This window comes from Mustela erminea, chromosome 2 (assembly GCF_009829155.1).
Source record: "Mustela erminea isolate mMusErm1 chromosome 2, mMusErm1.Pri, whole genome shotgun sequence".
NCBI lineage: Eukaryota > Metazoa > Chordata > Mammalia > Carnivora > Mustelidae > Mustela > Mustela erminea.
The window spans coordinates 45,249,907-45,274,256 of record NC_045615.1 but is presented as its reverse complement, the minus strand read 5'-3'; the positions used below and the strand labels follow the sequence as shown (position 1 = coordinate 45,274,256).

At 38.7% G+C, this 24,350-nt stretch overlaps 1 protein-coding gene across 8 annotated transcripts in view; it reads right to left on the bottom strand.

Moving 5' to 3' along the window:
• The window catches only part of ARHGAP24 (Rho GTPase activating protein 24), a 509,415-nt gene that overhangs the window by 13,878 nt on the left and 471,187 nt on the right, over window positions 1–24,350 (bottom strand). For all 8 annotated transcript variants that reach the window (XM_032332776.1, XM_032332774.1, XM_032332777.1 and 5 more), the window contains 3 exons: window positions 17,308–17,440; window positions 13,947–14,020; window positions 4,212–4,333 (listed from right to left, as the gene is read on the bottom strand). In XM_032332776.1, coding sequence (XP_032188667.1) covers window positions 4,212–4,333; window positions 13,947–14,020; window positions 17,308–17,440 — 329 coding nt within the window. The remainder of the gene's footprint in view (window positions 1–4,211; window positions 4,334–13,946; window positions 14,021–17,307; window positions 17,441–24,350) is intronic.

Sequence of the window (24,350 nt, the reverse complement as noted above, 5' to 3'; positions counted from 1 at the left end):
ATATCAGGCCCCTGGGATCAAGACCCGAGCTGAAGGCAGATGCTTAGCAAACTGAGCCACCCAGGCACCCCCATATACATTCTATTTTATATTTTAAAAAGTTTTAGAAAACCATACACTAAAGGACCTGTAAGCTTCTTATAGCTTCACATTTTATTCGTCTAATGTCTGCTAAACTCTTCCAAAAGAAATTAAGTTTTCTGGACCAACTAGCTTACTGCCCCAAATCTGGTATTCAGTTGATATTGCCCTAAATATCTGACAAGGAAATGAAGCTGAGTTGATGCAAGCAAACACTTAAACGCTTTCCTTCTGTCTCATAAGACATAGAGGAGAGGTGCCTGGGTGGCTCAGTGGGTTGAAGCCTCTGTCTTTGGCTCAGGTCATGATCCCAGGGTCCTGGGATTAAGCCCCACATCAGGCTCCCTGCTCAGCAGGGAGCCTGCTTCCTCCTCTCTCTCTGCCTGCCTCTCTGCCTACTTGTTATCTCTCTCTGTCAAATAAATAAATAAAATCTTAAAAAAAAAAGACATAGAGGAATGAAAATCTTAGAATTTTCAAGAAAGGAACAGTATCAGGAGTATATTTTGTTCTAAATAAGCTCAGAGTAAAAATGAATTACTCATTCTTTCTTCTTCCCTCTTCCTTATTAAATTCTTAAATGTTCAGTTAGTCCAGTTTTTAGAAAACAACAATACTACTAATGGCCATAAATAGGAAAGGTATTCAAGCAGTAAGTCCTGCTGGAAACAAAAAGAAATAGAAGTTCCTTGTGGAAAATAATTTGAAGCATTTTATCATCTAGAAAACAATTCATATTTCAAACCACAGTTTAATAAGCAGCATTATCTTACAGAAGACCATCTTTTTCTATTTCTTGAAATCAGTCAAAAAAACCCAAAGTTAATAACAATATATAAACTTAATATGTACTGGCTAGAATGTTTTACATATCATTTGGAGTTCCTCTGTCATAATGGTAGTTAGGATGGCTTTTTATGTACCTGACAGTATTCTAGGTACTTTATGTACATTAATTCATTTAAAATTTTTGAATAAAGTTTTACATATGGAAAAAATATTAAAATAGTTACTTAATGAATTTTCTGATAGCTGCATAATATTCCATTGTGTATATATACCACATCTTCTTGATCCATTCATCTGTTGATGGACATCTAGTTTCTTTCCATAGTTTGGCTATTGTGGACATTGCTGCTATAAACATTCGGGTGCACGTGCCCCTTTGGATCACTACGTTTGTATCTTTAGGGTAAATACTCAATAGTGCAATTGCTGGGTCATAGGGCAGTTCTATTTTCAACATTTTGAGGAACCTCCATGCTGAAAATTGTATGAGGCTAGATTTGTGAACTAGATTTTTCTAATTCCTGCATAATACTTCACAGCTGATTTGTTCTTATAAGGCTACTGAGGAATCTTTTAGTAAATTATTATGTGTAGTAAACTCAAAAAAAAAATGCCCAACTCCCAAAGAGAAGATTTTTCCCTTGAAGAACTGGAGTCAATAAATGAAGTTACATTCTCACCAAAATACTACTAGCCAATAGGATCCAACAGTACATTAAAAGGATTATTTACCATAACCAAGTGGGATTTATTCCAGGGCTGCAAGGTTGGCTCAACATCCACAAATCAATCAATGTGATACAATACATTAATAAAAGAAAGAATAAGGAAAAAAAAGAACAAGAACAAGAACATATAATATTATCAATAGGTGCTGAAAAAGCATTTTACAAAGTACAGCATCATTTCTTGATCAAAACTCTTCAAAGTGTAAGGACAGAGGGTATACACCTCAGTATCATCAAAACCATCTATGAAAAACCCACAGTGAATGTCATTCCCAATGGGGAAAAACTGAGAGTTTTTCTGCTAGGGTCAGGAACATGGCAGGAATGTCCATTTTCATCACTGCTATTCAACATAGTACTAGAAGTCCTAGCCTCAGCAATCAGACAATAAAAAGAAATTAAAGGCATCCAAATTGGCAAAGAAGTAGGCAAACTATCACTCTTTGCAGATGATATGATACTATATGTGGAAAACCCAAAGACTCTACTCCAAATCGGCTAGAACTTGTACAGGAATTCAGTAAAGTGTCAGGATATAAAATCAATGCACAGAAATCAGGTGCATTTCTTTACACTAAAACAAGACAGAAGAATGAGAAATTAAGGAGTCAGTCCCATTTACAATTGCACCGAAAACCATAAGATACCTAGGAATAAACCTAACCAAAGAGGCAAAGAGTCTGTACTCAGAAAACTATAAAGCACTCATGAAAGAAATTGAGGAGGACACAAAGAAATAGAAAAATGTTCCATGCTCATGGATTGGAAGAACAAATATTGTGAAAATGTATATGCTACCTAAAGCAATCTATATGTTTAATGCAATTACTATCAAAATAGCATCAATGTTTTTCAAAGAAATGGAACAAATAATCCTAAAATTTATATGGAACCAGAAAACACCTTAAAAACCAGAGGAATGTTGAAAAAGAAAGCCAAAGTTGGTGGCATCACAATTCCAGAGTTTAAGCTCTATTACAAAGCTGCCATCATCAAGACAGTATGGTACTGCCACATAAACAGACACATAGATCAATGGAACAGAATAGAGAGCCCAGAAATAGACCCTCAACTCTATGGTCAACTAATCTTCAACAAAGCAGGAAAGAATGTCCAATGGGAAAAAGACAGTCTCTTCAACAAATGGGTGTTGGGAAACTTGGACAGCCACATGCAGAACAATGAAACTGGAACATTTCCTTACACCACACACAAAAATAGACTCCAAACAGATGAAAGACCTCAGTGTGGGAAAGGAAGCCATCAAAATCCTTGAGGAGAACACAGGCAGCAACCTCTTCAACCTCAACCGCAGCAACTTCTTCCTAGAAACATTGCCAAAGGCAAGGGAAGCAAGGGCAAAAATAAACTATTGGGACTTCATCAAGATCAAAAGCTTTTGCACAGCAAAGGAAACAGTCAACAAAACCAAAAGACAACTGACAGAATGGGAGAAGATATTTGCAAATGACTTACCAGATAAAGAGCTAGTATCCAAAAATCTATGAAGAACTTATCAAACTCAACACCCAAAGAACAAATAATCCAATCAAGAAATGGGCAGAGGACAGGAACAGACACTTCTGCAAAGAATACATCCAGATGGCTAATAGACACATGAAAAAGTGCTCCACATCACTTGGCATCAAGGAAACACAAATCAAAACCACAATGAGATACCACCTCACACTAGTCAGAATGGCCAAAATTAACAAGTCAAGAAAGGACAGACGCTGGTGAGGATGCAGAGAAAGGGGAACCCTCTTACATTGTTGGTGGGAATGCAAGCTGGTGCAGCCACTCTGGAAAACAGCATGGTTTTCCTCAAAAAGTTGAAAATAGAGCTACCCTATGACCCAGCAATTGCACCACTGGGTATTTACCCTAAAGATACAAATGTAGTGATCTGAAGGGGCACGTCCACCCGAATGTTTATAGCAGCAATGTCCACAATAGCCAAACTATTGAAAGAACCTAGATGTTCACCAACAGATGAATGGATATAGAAGACGTGGTCTATATATACAATGGAATACTATGCAGCCATCAAAAGAAATGAAATCTTGCCAGGCAATGTGGGAGGTTTGTGGGGTAGGGAAGGAAAAGATGAAACAAGATGGGATTGGGTGGGAGACAAACCATAAGAGACTCTTAATATCACAAAACAAACTGAGGGTTGCTGGGGGGGAGGGGGGTATGGAGAGGGGGGTTGGGTTATGGACATTGGGGAGAGTATGTGCTATGGTGAGTGCTGTGAAGTGTGTAAGCCTGACGATTCACAGACTTGTACCCCTGGGGCTAATAATACATTATATGTTAATTTAAAAACTAAATAAATAAATGGGAAAAAAAGTAAACGGAGTTACCATAGAGTTACTTATTTCTCTAGTTTCCTTAGAAGAGAAAAGGTTCAGACCAACCAAAAGAGAGTTGACTGGGAGTGCTTGGCTGGCTTAGTCGCATAACATATGACTCTTGATCTTGGGTTGTGAGTTTGAGCTCCACATTGGGTATAGAGACTATAAATAAGTAAAGTTTAGAAAAAACAAAACAAACAAACAAAAGACAGTTGACTGTTCTCTTGATGAGGATGTAAGGTAATCATTTACTTACCCTCCATGATAGTCAAAGGATCTTCCACTTTGGGACGCAGGATATTAGGGCCAAAGACAGTGGCCAAGTTCTGCACACTCATTTTGTTCACTCCAGAATAAGACTGTACTTCATCCAAGAACCTGTGTTCAAGTACAATTATGAAGACAAAATTATTTAGAAATTCAAACATCTCTCAGTCAAATGTGGGGAAAATATATTACAAATGATTAAGGATCAAACTTGAGGAATCATTCAAATATCATCTCTGGCCTGGCTTAGTTTCCTCTTTCAATCACAGAAACAGGTGTATCTGGATAATGCTAATATGGACAAGAGATTCAAGAATATGGATTTTCTTCCAATCCTTATATAAAACATTCAATTTATATGTGTATTCAATTTGAGAAGTATAAAAAAGATCATCTGTACAGTCCTGTATTTCAGAGAGGAAAAATCAATCTTCTTTATTGAGTAATTTGTGAGCTTCAAATTTATAGTCTATTAAAAAATGAGATCAAACATGGTTTAAATTAAAACTTTAATTCTACAGATAGGAAAAATTATAAGCACTTTTTTTTTCAACATATTAGGTGCTAAAGATTAAGGGGCGTGAATTAGACTTTCCTCAAATGATTTTAGTAATAAGGATTGTTTTTGTAGTCTTTCAGCCTTTTTTCATTCCCCACCCTCTCTTCATTTCTAGATTTCATGGTTTACTAATTGTACTGATGAAACAAAGAGGAAGTGAAGAAAAATTTAAAAAGAACTCATTTTTTAAAATTTGGTTTTACTTACTTATTTATTATTTCAAAATTTTATTTGAATTCTAGTTAATATGTGAGTAGGATTTACTGATTAATCAATTACTTTAATACCCAGTGCTCATCAAAATAAGTGCCTTCCTTAATACCCATCACCTATTTAGCCCATCCCCCACCCATCTCCCTTCCATCAACGCTCAGTTTGTTCTCTATGGTTAAGAGTCTCTTATGGTTTGCTTCTTTCTCTCTCTCTCTTTATTCCCCTTTCCCCTATGTTCATCTGTTTGGTTTCTTAAATTCCATACATGATTATTTATCTTTCTCTGATTTATTTCACTTAACATAGAATGGATAAAGAAGATATGTGTGTGTGTGTGTGTGTGTGTGTGTGTGTGTGACCTGGAATATTACTCAGCCATCAAAAAGAATGAAATCTTACCATTTGCAACAACATGGATGAAACTAGACTGCATTATGCTAAGCAAAATAAGAGAACTTAATTATTATTTAAAATAATATATTTTAGGTGTCAGACATTGCACTAACTTACTGAATTCTCAAAGCAACTCTGTGAGGTAGATACTATGATTATCTCCATTTTACAGATGAGACACATGAGGCACCACGGTGGCTAAGAATATTCTCTGAGGATGTACAAGTAATAGGTGGCAGAGCTGAGATTTGAACCCAGAGTGTCTGACTCTAGAGTCTGTGCTCTCGACCACTCCCCTATGACTGTGAAGAAAGGCACCTGCTTCACATATTCATTATTGTTAGATAGGCTAAGCTAGTGTAAAACTGAAAGGAAAAACTCACACCAGTGTAATTTCTTATTTGATTAAGACTTTTAGCTGAAACAAAAAAAGACTTCTAGCTGCTTAAATGTTTCAAGAGGGGCGCCTGAGTGGCTCAGTGGGTTAAGCCTCTGCCTTCGGCTCAGGTCATGATCTCAGGGCCCTGGGATTGAGCCCCACATTGGGCTCTCTGCTAAGCAGGGAGCCTGCTCCCCCAACCCCTCTGCCTGCCTCTCAGCCTACTTGTGATCTCTCTCTCTCTGTCAAATAAATAAATAAAATCTTTAAAAAAAAATGTTTCAAGAGAAGTGAAGTTCTCCTACTATGGAGATAAAGACGGGTAATATAGTTCTCAAGGAAGAGCCTTTTCCTTTTTACTTAAAGAGGATGTCCTCCTTTCTCATTCACCACAGCAGCCTGAATTAGTTCAAAATCTTGGGACAGAATCCCGAGGTGTTAATGAGTCTATGTTATCAGTGAGATGATTTCTTTCCTTTTTCTAAATTTTGAAACCTAAGCTCATATTTGCTTCCTACCATCACCAGAAAAAGTTATAGTAGGAGATTCTGGAATTCCTAATCAGTTACAATTGATGTGAGGTCCACAGTGTCAGGCATTAGTCTTAAACTGCATAGTTCCTAGTCTGCCAAATGTTTACCTAATCATGACACAAAAAGTATATGTAAATGATAACACTATATTGAATTAAAAATCTGAATTATTTAAAAATAAGCTGAGAGGCTTTCCTTTAAGGTACCTTACAATGACTTGTAGTGCCAACCATCATCTCTTTATTTAAATTTAATTTTTCAATTTTAAATACTTGGTGTCTTAATTTTTTAAGTTTTGTTTTGTTTTTTTATTAAATTTATTTTTTTTAATAAACCTATAATGTATTTTTACCCCCAGGGGTACAGGTCTGTTAATCACCAGGTTTACACATTTCACAGCAGTCATCATAGCACATACCCTCTCCAATGTCCATATCCCCACCACTCTCTCCCGTCCCCTCTCCCCCCAGCAACCCTCAGTCTGTTTTTTAAGATTGAGTCTTTTATGGTTTGTCTCCCTCCCAATCCCACCTTCTTACATTTTTTCTCTTCCTACCCCCAACCCCCCCCCACATTGCATATCCACTTCTTCATATCAGGGAAATCATGATACTTGTCTTTCTCCAATTGACTTATTTCACCAAGCATAATACCCTCTAGTTCCATCCACGTCATCGGAAATGGCAAGATTTCATTTCTTTTGATGGCTGCATAGTATTCCATTGTGTATATATGCCACATCTTCTTCATCCATTCATCTGTTGATGGACATCTAGGTTCTTTCCATAATTTGGCTATTGTGGACATTGCTGCTATAAACATTTGGGTGGACGTGCCCCTTCAGAGCACCATGTTTGTATCTTTAGGATATATACCCAGTAGTGCAATTGCTGGGTCATAGGGTAGCTCTATTTTCAGTTTTTTGAGGAACCTCCACACGGTTTTCCAGAGTGATTGCACCAGCTTGCATTCCCACCAACAGTGTAGGAGGGTTTCCCTCTCTCCACATCCTCGCCAGCATCTGTCATTTCTTGACTTGTTAATTTTGGCCATTCTGACTGGTGTGAGGTGGTATCTCATTGTGGTTTTGATTTGTATTTCCTTGATGCCCAGCGATGTGGAGCACTTTTTCATGTATCTTTTGGCCATCTGGATGTCTTCTTTGCAGAAATGTCTATTCCTGTCCTCTGCCCATTTCTTGATTGGCTTATTTGTTCTTTGAGTGTTGAGTTTGCTAAGCTCTTTATAGATTTTGGATACTAGCCCTTTATGTGATATGTCATTTACAAATATCTTCTCCCATTCTGTCAGTTGTCTTTTGGTTTTGTTGACTGTTTCCTTTGCTGTGCAAAAGCTTTTATTCTTGATGAAATCCCAATAGTCATTTTTGTCCTTGCTTCTGTTGTCTTTGGCGATGTTCCTAGGAAGTAGTTGCTGCGGTTGAGGTTGAAGAGGTTGCTGCCTGTGTTCTCCTCAAGGATTTTGATGGATTCCTTTCTCACATTGAGGTCCTTCATCCATTTTGAGTCTATTTTCGTGTATGGTGTAAGGAAATAGTCCAATTTCATTTTTCTGCATGTGGCTGCCCAATTTTCCAATCACCATTTGTTGAAGAGGCTGTCTTTTTTCCATTGGACATTCCTTCCTGCTTTGTCAAAAATTAGTTGACCATAGAGTTGAGGGTCTATTTCTGGGCTCTCTATTCTGTTCCATTGATCTATGTGTCTGTTTTTGTGCCAGTACCATGCTGTCTTGATGATGACAGCTTTGTAATAGAGCTTGAAGTCTGGAATTGTGATGCTACCAACTTTGGCTTTCTTTTTCAATATTCCTTTGGCTATTCGAGGTCTTTTCTGGTTCCATATAAATTTTAGGATTGTTTGTTCTATTTCTTTGAAAAAATGCATAGGATTTTGATAGGGATTGCATTAAATGTGTAGATTGCTTTAGGTAGAATAGACATATTCACAATATTTGTTCTTCCAATCCATGAGCATGGAACATTTTTCCATTTCTTTGTGTCTTCCTAATTTCTTTCATGAGTACTTTATAGTTTTCTCAGTATAGATTCTTTGCCTCTTTGGTTACATTTATTCCTAGGTATCTTATGGTTTTTGGTGCAATTGTAAATGGGACTGTCTCCTTAATTTCTCTTTCTTCTGTCTTGTTGTTAGTGTAAAGAAATGCACCTGATTTCTGTGCATTGACTTTGTATCCTGAATTTATATTACTGAATTCCTGTACAAGTTCTAGCAGTTTTGGAGTAGAGCCTTTTGGGTTTTCCACATATAGTATCATATCATCTGCAAAGAGTGATAGTTTGACTTCTTCTTTGCCGATTTGGATGCCTTTAATTTCTTTTTGTTGTCTGATTGCTGAGTTTAGGACTTCTAGTACTATGTTGAACAGCAGTGGTGATAACGGACATCCTTGCCGTGTTCCTGACCTTAGCAGAAAAGCTTTCAGTTTTTCTCCATTGAGAATGTTATTTGCAGTGGGTTTTTCATAGATGGCTTTGATAATATTGAGGTATGTGCCCTCTATCCCTACACTTTCAAGAGTTTTAATCAGGAAGGGATGCTGCACTTTGTCAAATGCTTTTTCAGCATCTATTGAGAGTATCATATGGTTCTTATTCTTTCTTTTGTTAATGTACTGTATCACATTGATTGATTTGCGGATGTTGAACCAACCTTGCAGCCCTGGAATAAATCCCACTTGGTCGTGTTGAATAATCCTTTTAATGTACTGTTGGATCCTATTGGCCAGTATTTTGGTGAGAATTTTTGCATCTGTATTCATTAAGGATATTGCTCTGTAATTCTCTTTTTTGATGGGATCCTTGTCTGGTTTTGGGATCAAGGTGATGCTGGCCTCATAAAATGAGTTTGGAAGTTTTCCTTCCATTTCTATTCTTTGGAAGAGTTTCAGGAGAATAGGAATTAATTCTTCTTTAAATATTTGGTAGAATTCCCCTGGGAAGCCGTCTGGCCCTGGGCTTTTGTTTGTTTGGAGATTTTTAATGGCTCTTTCAATCTCCTTACTGGTTATGGTTCTGTTCAGGCTTTCTACTTCTTCCTGCTTCAGTTGTGGTAGTTTATATGTCTCTAGAAATGTATCCATTTCTTCCAGATTGTTGAATTTGTTGGCGTAGAGTTGCTCATAGTATGTTCTTATAATTGTTTGTATTTCTTTGGTGTTGGTTGTGATCTCTCCTCTTTCATTCATGATTTTATTTATTTGGGTCCTTTCTATTTTCTTTTGATAAGTCTGGCCAGGACTTGTCAATCTTATTAATTCTTTCAAAGAACCCTCCTAGTTTCGTTGATTTGTTCTATTGTTTTTTAGTTTCTATTTCATTGATTTCTGCTCTGATCTTTATGATTTCTCTTCTCCTGCAGGGTTTAGGTTTTCTTTGTTGTTCTTTCTCCAGCTCCTTTAAGTGTAGGGTTAGGTTGTGTATTTGAGACCTTTCTTGTTTCTTGAGAAAGGCTTTTACCGCTATATATTTTCCTCTCAGAACTGCCTTTGTTGTGTCCCACAGATTTTGAACTGTTGTGTTTTCATTATCATTTGTTTCCATGAATTTTTTCAATTCTTCTTTAATATCCTGGTTGACTCATTCATTTTTTAGAAGGATGCTGTTTAGTCTCCATGTATTTGGGTTCTTTCTAAATTTCCTTTTGTGATTGAGTTTTACCTTCAGAGCATTGTGGTCTGAAAATATGCAGGGAATGATCCCAATCTTTTGATACTGGTTGAGACCTGATTTACATCCCCGGATGTGATCTATTCTGGAGAATGTTCCATGAGCACCAGAGAAGAATGTATATTCTGTTGCTTTGGGATGGAATGTTCTGAATATATCTGTGATGTCCATCTGGTCCAGTGTGTCATTTAAGCCCTTTATTTCCTTGTTGATCTTTTGCTTAGATGATCTGTCCATTTCAGTGAGGGGAGTGTTAAAGTCCCCTATTATTATTGTATTATTGTCAATGTATTTCTTTGATTTTGTTATTAATTGGTTTATATAGTTGGCTGCTCCCATGTTAGGGGCATAGATATTTAAAATTGTTAGGTCTTCTTGTTGGACAGACCCTTTGAGTATGATATAGTGTCCTTCCTCATCTCTTATTATAGTCTTTGGCTTAAAATCTAATTGATCTGATATAAGGATTGCCACCCCAGCTTTCTTCTGATGTCCATTAGCATGGTACATTGTTTTCCACCCCCTCACTTTAAATCTGGAGGTGTCTTTGGGTCTAAAATGAGTTTCTTATAGGCAGCATATTGATGGGTTTTGTTTTTTTATCCATTCTGATACCCTGTGTCTTTTGATTGGGGCATTTAGCCTATTAACATTCACGGTAACTATTGAAATATATGAATTCAATGCCATTGTATTGCTTGTAAGGTGACTGTTACTGTGTATCGTCTCTGTTTCCTTCTGATCTACTACTTTTAGGGTCTCTCTTTGCTCGGAGGACCCCTTTCAATATTTCCTGTAGAGCTGGTTTGGTGTTTGCAAATTCTTTCAGTTTTGTTTGTCCTGGAAGCTTTTTATCTCTCCTTCTATTTCAATGATAGCCTAGCTGGATATAGTATTCTTGGCTGCATGTTTTTCTAGTTTCTAGCTCTGAATATATCATGCCAGCTCTTTCTGGCCTGCCAGGTCTCTCTGGATATGTCCGCTGCCAATCTAATGTTTTTACCCTTGTATGTTACAGACTTCTTTTCCCGGGCTGCTTTCAGGATTTCCTCTGTCACTAAGACTTATAAATTTTACTATCAGGTGATGAGGTGTCGACCTATTTTTATTGATTTTGAGGGGCGTTCTTAGCATCTCCTGGATCTTGATGTTTGTTCCCTTTGCTATATTAGAAAAATTCTCTCCAATAATTCTCTCCAATATACCTTCTGCTCCCCTCTCTCTTTCTTCTTCTTCTGGAATCCCAATTATTTGAATTTGTATTGTCTTATGGTGTTACTTATCTCTCAAATTCTCTCCTTGTGGTCCAGTATTTGTTTGTCTCTCTTTGCTCAGCTTCTTTATTCTCTGGCATTTGGTCTTCTATGTCACTAATTCTTTCTTCTGCCTCATTTATCCCAGCAGTAAAAGCCTCCATTTTTGATTGCAGCTCATTAATAGCTTTTTTTTATTTCAACTTGGTTAGGTTTTAGTTCTTTTATTTCTCCAGAAAGGGCTTTTATCTCAACATAGAGGGTTTCTCTAATATCTTCTATGCCTTTTTCGAGCCCAGCTAGAACCTTGAGAATCATCATTCTGAACTCTACATCTGTCATATTAGCTATGTCTGTATTGATTAGGTCCCCAGCCTTCGGTACTGGCTCTTGTTCTTTCTTCTGTGGTGAGTTTTTCTGCCTTGTCATTTTGTCCAGATAAGATTTGCTTTCTCCTCCTCTGGAATTCCGCTGTTCTCCTTGGTGAGTGAAGTTGGTCTTAGCTGGGTTTCTTGTTGATCTTCTGGGAGAGGGGCCTGTTGTGGTGATTCTCAAGTGTCTTTGCCCCAGGCAGAATTTCACCACCCTTACCAGGGGCCGGGCTAAGTAATCCGCTCGGTTTGCTTTTGGGAGCTTTTGTTCCCTGCGTGCTTTCAGTAGAGATCCAGAGGACGGGAATGAAGATGGTGGCCTCCCAATCTCTGGCCCAGAGGAGCCGAGAGCTCGGGGTCCTGCTCAGTGCGCCCTCAGAGAAAAGCGCCCAACCGTCCCCGTCTCCCTGGCCTCTGGTTGTGCTTGTAGGAAAGCGCTCAATCGGTTGCATTTGGAGAAAAGCGCCCAGTCACTGCCATCTCCGTGGCCTCTGGCCGCGCTCCGAGCTCACCCAGCCTGTGCCCAGTTCAAGGTAACCTGAGCTGAGAGCTCACTCCTTGGCTTTGTCACTGTAGCTGGCTTCCCCGCTCTAATACCAGCAAGCTCTGTGACACTCAGAGACCCCCGTCCTTCTGTGACCCCACGGGGCGTGGGTTATGCTGACCCCGCGTGGGCTTCCCCCTCGGTTTAGCCTCTGGAGCGATGTCCCTCCATGGAACAGACTTTTAAAAAAGTCCTGATTTTGTGCTCCATTGCTCCACCGCTTGCCGGGAGCCAGCCCCTCCCCCCATGGTCTATCTTCCCATCACTTTGGATTCACTTCTCTGCAGGTCCTACCTTTCAGAAAGTGATTGATTTTCTGTTTCTAGAATTGTTGCTCTTCTTCTCTTCGATTTCCTGTTGGATTTGTATGTCTTTGCAATGGTTAGATAAGCTATCTAGCTGATCTCCTGCTTCCTAATGTTGTCTCAGCCTGCTACTTCTCCGCCATCTTGACTCCTCCTCCCAATTTTTTAAGTTTTTATTTAAATTCCAGTTAGTTAGCAGACAGTGTAATATTAGTTTCAGGTGTACAATTCAGTGATTCAACACTTCCATAACATCGCCCTGTGCTCATCTCAAAAAGTGCCCTTCTAAATCCCCATCACCTATTCACCCATCTCCTCACCCACCGCCCTTCCAGTAACCATCAGCTTGTTCTTTGTAGTTAAGAGTCTGTTTCTTGGGTGCCTGGGTGGCTCAGTCATTAAGCGTCTGCCTTCAGCTCAGGTCATGATCCCAGGGTCCTGGGATTGAGCCCCACATCAAGCCCCCTGCTCAATGGAAAGCCTCTTCTCCCTCTCCTACTCTCCCTGTTTCCTCTCTCACTCTCTTTCTCTCTGTCAAATAAATATATAAAATCTTTAAAAAGGGATGCCTGGGTGGCTCAGTGGGTTAAAGCCTCTGCCTTCAGCTCAGGTCATGGTCCCAGGGTCTTGGGATCAAGCCCCACATCTGGATCTCTGCTCAGTGGGGAGCCTGCTTCCCCCTTTCTCTCTGCCTGCCTCTCTGCCTACTTGTGATCTCTCCTTCTGTCAAATATATAATAAAATCTTTAAAAAAAGGAAAGAGAGAGTCTGTTCCTTGGTCTGCCTCTCTTTTCTCCCCCATGGTTGTTTTGTTTCTTAAATTCCACATATGAGTGAAATCATATGGTTTTTAAACAGGGGGACAGACATGGCACATACCATCCCAAGCCATAGGGAAATATGGTCATGAGTGAGAGCTTTATCAGGTACAATTAGTGTCCTAAAAGAACCAAACAGTAATGTCTTTTCAATAAGTCTTGTAGTAAGAGAAAAACAGAAAGAAAATAATATTTATTCAATTTAATAATGTAATTTAAATGTTAAAACAACTTTGTGGAATGTGTGTTTTCAATACTCTTTTAACTAGTAGGACACTTAGAGAGGAAAAGAAAATTACATACAGACACATAAGACGTCAGTGATAGAAACTGGACTCCCGTACAGGCCTTTCTCATGCCAAGGGAAATGCTCCTTCTCTAAATGAAGGTACACAGCACATGTACAAACAACTGTTGGAAGTTTGAAGCAACATATCCCTAATATGTAGATGTAAGACAGACTCAGAAACAAATGACAAAGTCGAGCAATTTCAGGGCTCAAAGGAAGCCTTGAGATTATCTTATCAAACTTCTTAATTTTACAGAGGTCAACACTAGAGCACAGAGCAAGTCACTGATTTTATAAGTTAGTATCAGGCTACATATAGTCTCGTTCTCTTTAGTTTTGTCTTTAGGACAATTCTTACCTGCAAATATACTTCAGGAGGTTGTAATTGACCACTGGCAAACTCTTCACCTGCTTTGCTAATTCCTTAACACCCTGAGTAAAAAGAAATGGAGAATAAATGTTATCTAAGTGTTGGCCTTGGAATTAAAGCAAATGAAAACTGGGTATACAGTTCTTTTTTCATTAGTTTCACACATCATCAGTGAGGAATCCTGTCCTGAAAACTTGCCGCCATTACAGAGAGGATTTGGCAAATATTTTCAAAGATGTGAAAAAGTATTTAAAATATTTCCATAAGTACTATTTGTGGAGAAACAGATGTTAAGTGAAGCCTTTCTAACATTATTAATACTTGCTCACAGTTGACTAAAAAGGGAAGACAACCTCATTTATAATAAGGTTATTTGGGGAAAAAAGCAGCCTTAATGTAGTGAGGATCTTTCTCATTTCCGACATTCCCAAAACAGAGACAAACACACATCTACTGACAAATAAGTCTCTCAAGATGGACCATGTGTAAGACACACCGTTTGCGGGGATAGAGAATGAAAAGCCCACTATTCATGGACATTTCACAAAAGGATTAATTGCATGGGTTCTTCTCATTGTAGAGCTTCTAAAATGTAAATGGTCCCAGAAATGCTAATGGATAATGTAATCTAATTTGTTCTTCTTCCTGAAAAAGGCCAGATGGTAAATATCGCAAGCGTTCTGGGACATATGGTCTCTGTCTCAACTACTCAACTCTCCCGTTGTGGTACAAAAGCAGCCACAGACAACATTACATAACAAAGTAAAACTTCATTTATAAAAACGGGCAGCAATTTCAATAAGAGTGCCGAGAAAATCCAGTGGAGGAAACAACAGTCTTTCCAACAAAGGGTTCTGAGACAACCAGATATCCATATGCCACAGGTTGAAGTTGGACCTTTCCTCATATCATAATCCAAAATTAACTCAAAATGGGTCATAGACCTAAAGGTAAGAGCTAATGTTACAAAAATCTTAGAAGAAAGTATAGGAATAAATCCTGGTGAGCTTGGTTAAGTATTTCTTAGATATGACATTAAAAGCACAAGTGACAAAAGAAAAATAGATAAGTTAGACTTCATTGTAATTAAAAACGTTTGTGCTTCAAAGGACACCATCAAAAAACTGAAGAGACTTGGGGTGCCTGGGTGGCTCAGTTCTTTGAGCATCTGTCTCTTGATTTTGCCTCAGGTCATGAGAGTCATGGTCTGTGCTCAGTGGGGAGTCTCCTTGAAATTCTCTCTCCTTCTCTCTCTGCCCTCCACCCCCAAAATAAATAAATAAATCTTTAAAAAACTGAAGAGACAACCTATAGAATGGGAGAAATATTTGCAAATCAAATCATATATCGGATAAGAGGTTTGCAATCTAAACTATAAGAACCTTCACAACTCAAATTAAGACAACCCAATTACAAATGGGAAAATGATTTTTCCAAAGAAAATATGTGAAGAGCCAATAAGTACATGGAAAAATGTTTAACATCATTAACCGTCAGGGAAATGCAACTCGAGCTCAAGGTGATCTCACTTTACATACACTAGGATGGCTATGATAAAAAAGAGAGAGAACAAGTGTCGGTAAAAGTGTGGAGACGTTGGAATCTGCACGAGTTGCTGGTGGGAATTTAAAAATGACGGAGCCTCTTTAGAAAACACAGAGTTACACATGGCCCAGCAAGTCTGCCTCCTGGGTATAAACCCAGAAGAAATGAAGATGTATGTCCATGCCAAACTTTGCAAATGAATATTCACAGCAGCATTAATAATAATAGTGAAACAACCCACATATGCTACAACTGAGGGTTGGATAAATAAATGAATAAATAAAAACAAATGGAATGAAATACTAGTATATGTGGAATAGTGTGAATAAACCTTGAAAACAGTGAAAGAAGCCAGTCACAGAAGACAATGTAGTGAATGATTTTGTTTATATGAAATCGCCAAAATAGGCAAGTCTATACATACAGAAGAGATCAGTTATTGCCAAGGGCTGGGGAAGGTGGGGCCAGGGGAATAGGTATGGACCTAGTTATAGGATGATGAAAATGTGTTAAATATTCTAAAATTAGATTGTGGCAGTGGTGGCACAACTCTTGAGGAACAGTTGGCCCTTGAGCAATGTAGGGGTGAGGGACACCAATTCTCCCAACTCAAAAAACCATGAGTAATTTTGACTCCCCCCCAAACTTAGATAGCCTACTATTGACAGGAAACCTTCCTGATAACAGTTGATTAAGAAATATTTTGTATGTTTTATGTATTATATGCTGTATTCTTACAATAAAGTAAGCTAGAGAAAAGAAAACCTTAAGAAAATTATATGGAAGAGGAAGTACATTTATCGCACTGTATTGCAAAATTTCCGTGCGTAGGAGGACCCATGCAGTTCAAACCCATGTTATTTGAGGGTCAACTGTATACTAAAATGCACTGATTAAACACTTCAAATAGGTGATTGTATAGTATATGAACTATATCTCAATAAGGCTGTTTTTAAAAATGGTAGAGAGAAGCAACAGTCACAGTCACCAAACTGTGGAAAGAACCAAGATTCCCTTCAACGGACGAATGGATCAAGAAGATATGCTTCATATATATAATGGAGTATTATGCCTCCATCAGAAAGGATGAATACCCAACTTCTGTAGCAACATGCATGGGACTGGAGGAGATTATCCTGAGGGAAGGAAGTCCAGCAGAGGGAGTTAATTATCACACGGTTTCACTTATTTGTTTCACTGGGAGATGGAGAGGAGAAGTGAGTTGGGGGAAATTGGAGGGGGAGACGAATCATGAGACTGTGGTTGCTGAGAAACAAACTGAGGGTTTTGGTGGAGAGAGGGTGGGGTTGGGTGAGCCTGGTGGTGGGTAATATGGAGGGCATATATTGCATGGAGCACTGGGCATGGTGCATAAACAATGAATTCTGGAATACTGAAAAGAAGTAAATAAAATGGAAAAAATGGTAGATAAGATTTGGTAGGAGGCATTGTTTAGGTAATTTAGAGGGGCTCACAATGAAAAAGAGAATATGAAATAAGGCATCCAATTTGTTCATGGAATGTTTGGCCTGATGTAGCCCACAATTAACCACTTGAGCAAAGTGGGCAAGGACGGCTCATTTCATTTATTAACTTGCAGTTTTCTTTTTGATAAGAGAGGGGATTAAAAATGGGACCTGACTTGTGTGTGTGATATCTAAGTTCGTGTAATGTCAATAAATACAATAGTGGAAAATAGTCCAAGGATGCGACAAAAGGAAACTAACAAATTAAAAACTAAGAACGTTGATTTAAAAAAAAAACCCAAATGAAGGTTTTTCTAGAAAGAAATACATCAACTTACAGCTTCTTCATCCTTGCTGAGCAGTTTGGCACAGGCCAAAAAATCTTCATACTTTGCGTAAGGAATAACTGGTTCCGGAAGTTCTCGGAGATAGAGTTTAAGAAGTGATGCCACTGTGTGTACATCCGTGTTGCTGTGGAGACAGAAGTAGGAAGATATTCTCTGGAGTAAACTTTATTTTACTTCATCCGACTTAGTTTTTCATCAAATACACATCGAAGAGTCAGAATTCCATACGAGTTGGCAATTCAGTCAGGAAGCTCAGCTTGGAAGAAGCACACACGTTCACAATGCCTGTGACATGCTGTACCACAGGTGGAGGGGAGAGGGGTCTGGAAGGACTCTGGGAAGCTGCAGTGTGGTTTCAAAATAGTCAGACGTTCAGATACTTTTCTTGTGTGTGTACTTGACATTAAGCAGAAGTGTTAACTTTGGAAAACAGGGCCAATATACCAGACTTTAAATGAAATAGAATACAATCAACAAAAAACACCAAATCCATCGAGGTGTGCATACATGTATTCAATGTCACAATCAGTTTGGAATCATAGCTTCACTTCTTCTTCTTTAGAAGATATTGGTGATTGGCTACAGACATCAGAAACTTAGTATTACATGTTATAACTTTTTAAGCAGAACTTATTTTGAAGGTGATTGATTCTCAGCATGATTTCTTGTCTAATATTCTAAGATAGTTGGGAATCTTTAGGGTCTTCTAGAAAGAGAAGGAATATACTACAAAAATGAATAAAGAAAACAAAACCTGCCCTTTGTATAATGTACAAAACTTATTTTTATTCCCTACTGACCATGAGAGTGATAGGATTTCTTTTTTTTTTTTTAAGATTTTATTTTTTATTTGACAGAGACAGAGAGAGCATGCACATACAAGTAGGGAGAGTGGCAGGCAGAAGCAGAGGGAGAAGCAGACTCCCCTCAGAGCGGGGAACCCCATTGTGGGGCTCGAGCCCAGGACCCTGGGAACATGACCGGAGCCCAAAGGCAGAAGCCTAACTGACTGAGCCAATATACTTTGTGTTCTCTATCTCCATATTATTCCATGAAGATGGCAGACAGTAAATACTACAGGAGGTGAATTTTGGCTGTGTATTTATTTATTTAACTTTGGGTGAAGGGTACAAAGTGTGGCAAGGAGGAACTGGTGGGCAGGGAGTGAAAGGCCAATTGACCTTGAGAAGTAGAAAAGTGGCAGTGAACAAGGTCAGGGATTCAAGTAGGTATTGAGAATGAACATCCCACTCCCAGACTGAGTTGTAGGAAGTGACATGTCCCCAGACAGGTATACCTTGAAAGCTACCATACTGTTGAATTTCCTGCCTCAGTGAATATTCTCTTGCCTCAAGGGTGATGTGGAAACAGAGCTAACATACAAAACTACAGGGGCTGGGACAACGGGCATCTCAGTTCTCAATTTTGGATTTACTTTGATTTCATCATCTATTTCCCACATGCCTACTCTGTATTGAACTACAGAAACACACAGTGAGTAGGACCTCAAATGGTCAAAAAAAAAGATTATTTCAGTCTGTTCAAAATGTATAATCTAGTGGGGATAGGGCATATTAAGTAGATAATAACACAAGTATATAATTGCAAAGTGTGGTGAGTGGTAGTAAGGAAAAGTGTCAGATGATATCTAATAACAAGTGAGGGCTAATGAGGGGTTGGAGTGCTTCTCCAAGGAAATGATGCATAGGCCAAGGTGTGAAGGGGTGTGATAATTAATCAAGTGAGAGCAGAAGCACTAAAGAAGTTCACTCCTGCTTAAAGCAAGGCAGGTAAACAGAGCCACAAGTGAGGGGGAACATCTTGTCCTTGAGCAGGTAACAAAAGCTAAAGGAGAGCCAAGTTCAGAGTGGAACTGGATGAGCTCTGCCTATAGGCCGTGTTCTCACAGAGCCTGGGACTCTACCTTCCCCATAGTAGAGAGGGCGAAGGCTGAGCCTCTTCATTTCAGGGTTGAAGTCAGTCAAAGCAGGTGTTTTGTCAACCATTCTGCAGATGTTAAAATGATGGAGGTGATCTAATAAGGCTTGTCTTAAATTAATTTTGTTCTTTCATAAATAAATATAGGTTTTTTGTTTTAAAATTCTGAACTTATAGGCAATATAGAAGACAAGTCAAAGGCTAGTAAAGAAAATAAAAATCACATCCGTGAGACATCTCAAAAACTGAGCCCAAGCTCACTAATTCCTTAAACTACTTTCTACAAACTTTTTAAAACAGATAGTCCTAACATAGTGTCAATGGTAAGACTAGGTTTATTTGTCTGTGGGTGGGTTTTTTTTTTTTTTAACACTATTCCATGCATATCAAAGCCCTTCTGTGTTTCTCTGGCTATGTAGTGAAGAACCCAACCCCTGAAGGTACAATCATGAGTGCTTACAAAACACAGCCTGGGACAGGACAGGCAGTGCAATCAAATATTACAATAAATGATTTCCGTCTTTTGTTTCCTCTCTAAGCCAACCCAACCCGTGACTAGGCTGGTTGTGTTGCCTTCAAAGACAAAGACTAGTGTGTTGGAGTTATTTGAAGATACAGAGAAGAATACCAAAATGAAAGATAAAGTAAGTATAACTTCAATACATGGAGTATATTATCTATAATTTGTGCAGTTGTCTTACTATATAAATAGAATACATAAAAAATCTTTGCGAAGAAAATGTAATAAACAAATTAGGCGATAATGATAAATAAGAAATACACATTGAAAAATGCTGTTCTTGTGTCTCATTGATTCTCCCCGGCACACTGTTTAGAAGTAACTTGCTTGCTACTCTTACTATGTCGCTTCTAATGAAGTTGAGCTGTAGTACTGAGGACGTGTGAACACTAGATGGCACCATTGCCAAGTCAGATGAGTCACAGGGCGCAGACTTTGTGAAGGATGAAAGGCCGCAGAATCATTCTTCATCCACCGGTAATTTTCTTAGCATCAGAGCTGCAGTAATGTTCCAAGAATAGAAATATTTGAGCTATGAATCAAGGCAAGAGACGTGGATGGGATGACGATTTTATTCCTTCCCTAAAGTGATGCGTTACATTAGCTTTCTAGCATTAGAGTACACACCCACACAGGGTTAGTTATGTAGAAATGAGGAAGAAAAAAACGACCAAATATTTCCCCCTTTTTTTTCAATTAACAAAGGTTATTAAATTTTTAATTCAGGACTAAAAGTTAAAAATACATTACTCTCTTTTGGGGGCTTTATTAAACTCGGATTATTCTGTGGACATTGAGACACCTACATTTTCCTGGCATTCTCATTTTTGGCTTTGTCCTTTCCCACTGAATGGAAGGAAGCAATTGCTTCTGGGAAGACTCCAGAAGCAAGTATGTATGGTGGTTCTGATTCACCTCAAGGGGCCCACAGTCCATCTGCCCTTCTTGCCAGAATGCCACCCACTGCAGCGGGAAGTCTGGTGCTTGTCTGAAAAATCTCTCTGCATATCCACTGCACAAAATGGCAGCCATCTGCGCCTCACTGTCTAGCCTCTGCTTTCAGCTCAGGTCATGACCTCAGGGTCCTAGGATCAAGCCCCGCATCAGGCTCTCTGCTCAGCAGGGAGCCTGAATCCCCCTCTCTCTCTCTGCCTGCCTCTCAGCCTACTTGTGATCTCTCTCTCTGTCAAGTAAATAAATAAAATCTTTAAAAAAAGAGAGAGAGAGAAAAAGAATGTTCTTTACAGTTCCCAGAAATCGTCTTCTCTATTTATACTCTGTGTACCATATAGGCCGCTCTTACTAATCTGAATAAGGATAAAGAAGTGTGACAACAATCCTTCATCTGCTATCTCCACCCACTCCTTCCCTGATAAACAGACTCTAATCCATGGATCAGTTCAAATGCCACAGTAATTAGAAGTATAATACTACACAAGCAAAACCTTGAAACTCTGAGGTCTGGTAATTAGAAATGAGAATTTTTCACCCTGGATGCTACGGGCAGAACACAACATCATCTGTTGATTTTATTGAATCAATACATTTCCAATGCATCCACACCGGAAATTACTAAAGATACTATGAACTTATTTGCAACACACAAACACAATGAGATGACCCAAAATGCGCTTGGAATTACGAAAAAAAAAAAAAGTCAGGTCCATCAAACTCCAGGGAGAACATACAGGAGACTGAAGCCATTCAGCCACTCTTATCATGGTGAAGACTGCCATCAAATTGTCTTAATCAACATGTTGTTCTTTCCACCAAATTCACAAAGGCAGAGAAAAGCAAATCTGAAGGTAGTAAGCAGTTCCAAATGAAACTAAATGTTTACAAGAAAAGCCTGGCTCTGTTCAAACTTTTTTTTTATTTTTAAACTTATCTGTCAAAACCACTACACTTCTCAGCAGTGCAACTTGAATCTGGTTCTGTCATGGCTCACTGTTTTATGTGTCACCACTGAATTACATACAACAAGAAGACACTTTAACCTGTCTGGACTACACTGAGTTAGTGTTTCTGCCACTAATTTAAACAAGATTCCTGGCTTAAAAGTAATGATGGCAGAGAGTGGAATGATGATCTCCACTGTGGACTGAGCTATGCCCCCTCCCTCTTTCATCTGCTGTTGCCCTAACCTCTGGTGGGATGGTATTTGGAGCTGGAACCTTTAGGAGATAATTGGGGCTAGAAGAGGTCATGAGAATAGGACCCTGGTTTGATGAGATGGGTGCCCTTGGAAGAAAAGACACCAGCAAGCCTTCTCCCCAACCTCTTGGTCCCTTATACATGTGAGGATAAAAGGCCATGTGAGCCCAGGCGGAGAAGACATTTGTCTATAAGCCAAAATGAGAGCCCTTATCAGAATCTGACTGAGCGTGCACCCTGATCTCAGACTTCCAGCCTCAGAGCCACGAGAAAAGAAATTTCTGTTGGTTACATCACCCAGTTTGTGACATTTCATCATGGCAGTCTGAGGTAGCTAATCCAAAATCCACATCTCCTATGCATACCCATAAAACCATTAATTGTACTGCTAAGGTACTAGGTAAGGAAACATTAGCAGAGAGTTAGAAACGCACTTGCAGATAATGTGGATTTATGGAAATACTGTCAGACAGATTGATGTGATAGAGAAAAATGTCAACAATTTTGGTTGCACCCTAGAGTCGCATGGAAAGTCTTTCAAAATACTGGTGCATGGGTCCTATATATTCTGATATAACTGGTGGGGCAGGGAGACTTTCAAAAAGCTGCTCAGATGATTCCCACATGCTGTCATGGTCGAGAAGCAACCATATGGAACACGCATTGGAGGTAGAAAACCTCCAAGGAAAGGAGGCAATTCTGATGTGGAATGCTCGCAGGGTCACAAAATCCAATCTGGCCACTCTATCACCCATGGGACTCTACTAGTTATACACTCATCTGTCCAGCATTCCCTGACAGAAGACAGGTGGGAGTAACGTTGGCCCAGAAACACTGTTATACTTAAATGAAATTGTCACATTGACCTTTCCTTTCCTACTCCTGGAATTACACATATGTATAGATGTATGCGGGCATAGATGCTTCCCTCACAGCACTAGCTGAACACATAAAAAGAATATCTGGTAGTTTGATATACAACCAGCACACCATACACACCAGCACATGAATGCACGCATGCACACGTGTGTGCCTCCACACACTGACATGTGTATAAGATACACAAAGTAACAGATAAGATACTCTGTAGTGTCCCTGTAGAAAGAGATTCTTTTGAGCAACTTGAGTTTGGTGAGTCCAAATAACAGACCTCTCAAAGAGAAAGTAGCTACATCCCCAAACTGGAAAAAAAAAAAAATCATGGATATTTGTCCATTTGTTCTTTTTGATGAATATTTCCCATAGGTGTTTCTCATTTCATTACTATTATTATTGTTATTTCTGTTGTCATTATTTGCCACTCTCCTCCTCCTTACTTGGCCATCATTCCTTACCAGGCAGCTCCCCGGTTTTTCTTTCACTGGCTTCTAAGTGCCATTTTCCTGGAATCTATGCATGCTCTCTGAGCTCAACTGTCACTTTTCTATAATAACGACAAAACACACCCCTTCACCACAGACCTTTCCATTGAATTTGTAGATGTTCCATACATACTTTGAACTACATATAAACAAAGCTGGAGAACAACAAAAAAACGTTGCCATAAAATTATTCCTTCTTTGCCATTTTCTCAACCATGGATGGCAGCACCATTTATACAAATAAACACGAAACCTAGAAGTCAGACTAAATTTTGCTTTCCCCGACACCCTAAATCTAACAGTGGTTAGTGATTCTCAGACTGAGCTACCCATTGGAATCCCCTGGAAAGTTTATAAGATACTCATGACTGAAACCTATATATTATGATGTAAAACGTTATGAATCAATTCCCTTTTCAGTAGTCTCAGTGACATTGCTCAAGTACAAGTTCATATCACTCATCTCCATTAATGTAACATAATGCCAGCTGGTTTTGCTGTTGCATTCTTATCTTCCTATACCCAGTCCCCTGAACATAAACATATAGATGGTAATGATTAATTACAAATAAATATAAAAGACAAGTAAAATGCCTTGCTATGTAGCTTTTGAATACTGTGTTTGAATTCAAAGGGAAAATGTATAAGCATATATAGATAAATATATATAACAAAGAAACATATATACTTAGTTTATACATCACTCATTAGAGTTGTCATCATTTAGTTTGAGGTACAGAGTATCAATTCACTTTATAAATAGCTAATATGTCTAAGTAAATTAAATTCTTATATTAAAGAATGAAAATACAGTCTTTTTCCATTATAGTACCAAGATGCTTTCACTGGAGAGGAAAGTATAGTGGGATTGAGACATTTATAAGGCTTGATGTAGAATATTCACAGAAGTTTCCTTAAAGAGGTATTATATCAGTATAACCTTTTTAACAGGCTACCTCGTACAAACATATGCATTCACTTCCAACAACAGTAACAAAAGACTAAAACCATAAGTTTCAGGCAGTAGATAAGTTCTGAAAATCCAATGTATAGCATACTGA